The 5,535-nt window shown below is 39.1% G+C and overlaps 1 protein-coding gene across 1 annotated transcript; it reads right to left on the reverse strand.

Moving 5' to 3' along the window:
• Positions 1 to 3,451: 3,451 nt before the first annotated feature.
• On the reverse strand, positions 3,452 to 4,414 carry LOC123645845 (olfactory receptor 13C8). Its single transcript, XM_045562339.1, has one exon. It carries the CDS (start codon positions 4,412 to 4,414, stop codon positions 3,452 to 3,454), a length of 963 nt encoding a protein of 320 aa, XP_045418295.1.
• Positions 4,415 to 5,535: the final 1,121 nt, after the last annotated feature.

Consider the following 5,535-nt stretch of genomic DNA (forward strand, 5'->3'; position numbering starts at 1 on the left):
TTAGTGATTTGTGATTGTAAATTCAAACTTTCTATGGGAATCCTGCATAATTAAATTGAAGGTGACATCCTCCAGAGAGCATTTGATCTGCTTTTGCTGGGAATAAGGAAGTGGGACTGACATAAAACCATAAGGGCTGCTGCTAGTCCATATGTTGCATGTGTGAATATTGGAAAATGTGCCTCATCTTAAGACACTTGATCTCCAGCTTATGGCTGGGCCTGGTGGCTCATGCCTATAATCCTAGTACTTTGGGAGGCCGAGGTGGGTGGATCGCTCGAGGTCAGGAGTTCGAGACCAGCCTGAGCAAGAGTGAGACCCCCGTCTCTACCAAAAATAGAATGAAATGATTTGGACAGCTAAAAATCTATGTAGAAAAAATTAGCTGGGCATGGTGGCGCATGCCTGTAGTCCCATCTACTCGGGAGGCTGAGGCAGTAGGATCGCTTAAGCCCAGGAGTTTGAGGTTGCTGTGAGCTAGGCTGATGCCATGGCACTCACTCCAGCCCGGGGAACAAAGCGAGACTCTGTCTCAAAAAAAAAAAAAGACACTTGATCTCCAGCTTTTGAGGAATTGCTATTGATATTATTAGAACAAGCCACTTTTCTGCAATTTCCCTGAAAATTGTTATGATAAATATTCAAGTCTATGCCTTCTAGGTTGTGAATAACATATTCCTAAATGTGGTGCAATTGCATAAAGTACATCTTGTAAAACCATCCACAGTGATCCTGAAGACCCTCTTTTCCCCATTAGAGGGTTCAGGTCTAAAGGAGGAGTCCCAGGTTCAAATCTTCAAATTTGTATCAGGCTTAAGATCCATTTGTACAGCTGATAGTGGTATTTCCCATCAGGCTAATCTTATTACTACTGCTTTCTTGCTGGTCTTTCAGCTTTGTTTCATCTCAGAGCTTCTTATCTTATGTGAGGCATGTGTGTGTTTGTGTGTCAGGATCGGCTTGGTTGGGATGGTTAGGATGCCCTAACAAACAACCTCTAAACCTCTATGGTTTAGCACAATAAAGGCTTACTTATTGATCCTGCTACATGTACAATGTGTCGTGAGTGGCAGGGAAACTCTGACCAAGTCACTTAGGAGCTTAGGATACTGGAAGCTCCATCTTGAAATGTACTTTTCCACCTGGCAAGGGGACGAGAAAGTGGCAGGATCTCTCACCGGTAAATGAATGTTTCTATTTGGAAATGATAAACATCACTTGCACTAGACTTTCACTGGTCAAACCAAAGAAAATTCGCTCAGCTTCCAGGGCAATGGTAATGTTTCTGTGTTTCTGTAAGGAGAACCAGAATGTTGAATGAATAGCACTAATCACTACCACAGGACATTAAATAGGGGATTTCTTAAAGAAAGCATTCACTTTTTGTAATGCCAAATACATATCAATATGTAAGTTTCATTTGGTGTCCAATAATAACGCAGCAAAAGGGACCCTATTTTTTATAGGGATTAGGTCTTGCTATGTTGCCCAGGCTGTTCTCAAACTCCTGGCCTCAGGTGACCCTCCTGCCTCGGTTTCCCAAAGTGCTGGGATTATGGGCATGAGCCACCACACCTGGCCTCTCTCTTCTTTACTGCTACTTCGATTATGTGTACATTGGTACACTATAGTGTCTCACATTTCTCTGAGGTTCAGATTATCGTATAATGATTATATGATTATTATGATTATGTCATCTTAGAGTATACTAAGGAGACCTTCATAGTCTACATTTTAGAAATAAGAAAGCAACTGCAGAAGAAATGCCTAGTACTTTCTATTATTTAGTTGTGTATGGAAATAGTGGTCAGACACATATTGCTTATGCTCCATCTGATTTGCTACATTTCTCAAGCAGAGAACTTTATATATCATTGAAAATATATATATGAATATGTCTTTTATAAAGATACCTCAAGAGAAACTAAAAACTTGACAGGGCTTTTAATTTAGCAGAAGCAAAAGCCAAGTGACAGACTCAAACCTCTGTGGGTATGTTGCTGATAAACTACTGATTCTGAATTTGGAGAAAAACAGATACAACTAAAACCAATATTGGAAGCAGCTAATTGTCCTGGTGAAGAACCATAGCTGGGGTGATGCTGGTGGTAGGAACAGGAAGCAAACAGGAAGGGGCAAGTCGCTTATTTTCATCCAACCTATCATTCTCCCTCTAGTAATTCTTTTGGCAGAATCTAACAAAAGCTAGATAACAAAGGAGGAATGTGATTTTCAGTGTCCCAATTATGACTGACAAAACAGAACATAGAAAGGTAGTTTTGAAGCTGAGAGATAATAGTTTAATAGCATCCATTATTTCCTAACAAATAAGGATGAAAATCTTATGCCAACTCAAAGATTTATGGTCTATTAAAGTACACCCAACACTACAAATCATAGAATAGCCAATGTTTATTGGGCATTTAGGATGTTCCAGGCATTATTAAATACAATGCCTGAGTTAACTTATTTAATATTATGAAATTACCATAATTACCTGCTAACAAGACAGGAAAGTGTTATGGGCTTATTATTACAACTTAGAAGTAGCCGTAGTCTTTTACTTTAGATTTGTGTTTTATATTTTAACTACCACAGATTCCTCAAAGAGCTGGGTAAGGGAGTGCTTTCGTCTGTTGACCATATCTGGCTCAATTACCTCAATGGAAGTGTGGCTTCTATTCCTCACGTGGGTGTTGCTCCATAGAGGTGCACTCTCCAGTAAATACAGATCATTTCAATCTGGGGCCATCTCTACTGTCTTATCCCCCAGTGCTCAAAACCCTGTAGCTCCTCAGTCCATTGAGCAAATTGACTCAGTCTCTTCTACCTCTTCTTATCTTCATATTGGAATTTTCATCAGTCATTAGTTCTGTCTAGTTTTTCTACTACTTAGGAGCTGCATGATCCAATGCAGAGTAGAAAAGAAGTCCTCATTGAGTACCTATTATGTGCTAGCTTTTGTTATAAGTTTTCTGGATGCTATAGGGCAATAAAAAGATAAGATTCTATCCTCAGGGAGCTTATATGTATGGTGGACATAAACAGTAAATAAATGACCAAATTAAAAGTTAATATATAATATATCACGTGCTGATTAATATTTACTTTGCATACTAATTAATAACATAATTACCAAGGTTACAAAGTGCTTTGCAGAATACCTTTTACCTTTATTATTTTCTAATGGTTTAAAAGTGATTTTTTTTTTGGCTGGAGCTTCCTTAGAAATTTTCAAGTTTTGCGTTTCCATAATTATATGTTTTAAAACCAGGAGCATGTTTTATTTCTACAGTTAGAAGAAACTAATATTAATAATTGCAACCAAAATATTTCTGTCATATGGTTTTGAATGCCACATAGTGAATTTGTTTTCACCTGGTAATCTTTTCTTCTGAATTTTGTGTCTGCAGCAGCTTTGAAGTTTGAGTCACATAGTATAAATCAGTATTCATATTCCATCGGAAAAGCTTTTCCTACACAGCATGTTCTTAACAGCAGCCTTTACATCCTTGTTTCGCAGACTATAGATGAGAGGATTAAGCATGGGGGTCATCACTCCATAAAAGAGGGAGATGAGAGCCTCAATGATGTCTTGGTTTTCTGGATCAACCGAGGTTTTAGACTTGGGCTTCGCATACATGAAGAAGATGGTTCCATAGAATATAATCACCACTGTCAGGTGGGCTGAGCAGGTAGAGAAGGCCTTACGTTTTCCTTCAGCGGAAGGGATCCTCAGAATGGTGGCGATAATAAAAATGTAAGAGATGGAAATAACTAGGAATGGAATAACCAAGACAACCAGATTTGACCCTGCCATGCTGATCACGTTGATTGAAATATCAGCACAAGCCAGTTTCAGGATAGCTAGAATTTCACAGACAAAATGGCTAATGACATTGTTAGCACAGAATGGTATCTGCATTGCAAGAGATGTCTGCACCACTGAGTCAGCAAGCCCAGTGACCCAGGATGCAGCTGCCACAGGCACATAGACAGCCTTGCTCATGATGACAGGGTATCTCAGTGGGTAGCAGATGGCCACAAAGCGGTCAAGTGCCATCATGCCCAGGAGCACACACTCTGTGGCCCCCATGGCAAAGGAGAGGAACATTTGCACCATACATCCAGAGAAGGAAACCCTTTTCCTTACTGTCAGAAAGCTGTCAAGAATTAGTGGGACGGAGGAACTTGTGTAGCAAATGTCCAAGAAGGAAAGATTACAGAGGAAAAAATACATGGGGGTGTGCAGGTGAGAGTCATAGATGATAACTGAGATAAGGACTCCATTTCCAAGTAAAATCATCAGGTACATCCACAAAACTGGCACAAAGAAAGCCATCTGAAGCTTTGGGTGGTCAGAAAGCCCCACCAGTACAAATTCTGTCAACATGGAATCATTAGTCTTTTCCATATTACATATACCCTTTCTTCAACAGAAATCTATGCATGATAGAACAGAAATCTGTTAATACACTGTCTGCAAGCACTACTTCTTTCAAGAATCGTATTCTGTGTTACTGTAGTTCTATATTTAGATGCAAAAATATGACTCTGGGGAAAATTTCTTACTGTAAATGCAGGCCACTAGAGCAGGAATCCTAACCTGACTTTCTCAAGGTTAAGAGAAAATACATTGGATTATAGGACCCTTGGATCCCAAAGTATTTTATTGCCATTATATTGCCAAATTCTGCCTCTTAACCCATTGGTTGCAACTCAGCAGCCTACAGCCTGGATTTAGCAGACAGATATGTTTTGTTTGGCAGTGATTGTCTGTACTGTGTTTAAATTTGAATTAGAGACCAACATTCTAATCAGGAGATATGGTATAGCAATCTGTGCTTTTAGCTTGTCTTCAAATAAATTAGAATGTTTGAAAGCATTGGACCTGTTTCCATCATGGAGCTCAGTTATAAGTGACTCATTGGATTTGAAGCATGTCTCTTCATTCTACCAGAGTAGTCTTCTCACTCTCATCTCTTGTCACTGGAGGTGAATATAAGTTGCCAATTAACAGGTTATTCTCAGTTAGTCTCAATTGTTTATATTACCTGACAGGATTTTATATGTACAGGCGGTCCCTGAGTTACAGATGACCCGACTTACGGAGTTCCATACTCACAAATAGGCTCCCAAGGCTCCTGATAAGGATAATTTATAATTAAATAATTAAATTAGCATTTCAGTAACTAGTTTCTTCCATGCATGTAAGCAGTTCATTGGCACAGTACCTTTATGCTAGCAGTTAGTCTCATTTTTTTTACGGTTGCTTACACACAGTGTCACCTACATCTTAACTTTTTAATTTGATTTTGTGTCTGTGTTTACCCTTACAACCATGCCTCCAAAGCAAAAGTCCACTTCAAGTCCAGATGAGCCTGCAGCGCAGAGAAAGGTGATTACAATGGAAATAAAAGTAGAGATAATTAAGTGTTTGGAGAAAGGCCAGATACTATCATTCATTGGGAAAGTATTAGGCTGTAATTGCTCGACTATCGGAACAATTATAAAGTATAAGCAAGAATAATGAAA

Source organism: Lemur catta, chromosome 10, assembly GCF_020740605.2.
Source record: "Lemur catta isolate mLemCat1 chromosome 10, mLemCat1.pri, whole genome shotgun sequence".
Lineage (NCBI taxonomy): Eukaryota > Metazoa > Chordata > Mammalia > Primates > Lemuridae > Lemur > Lemur catta.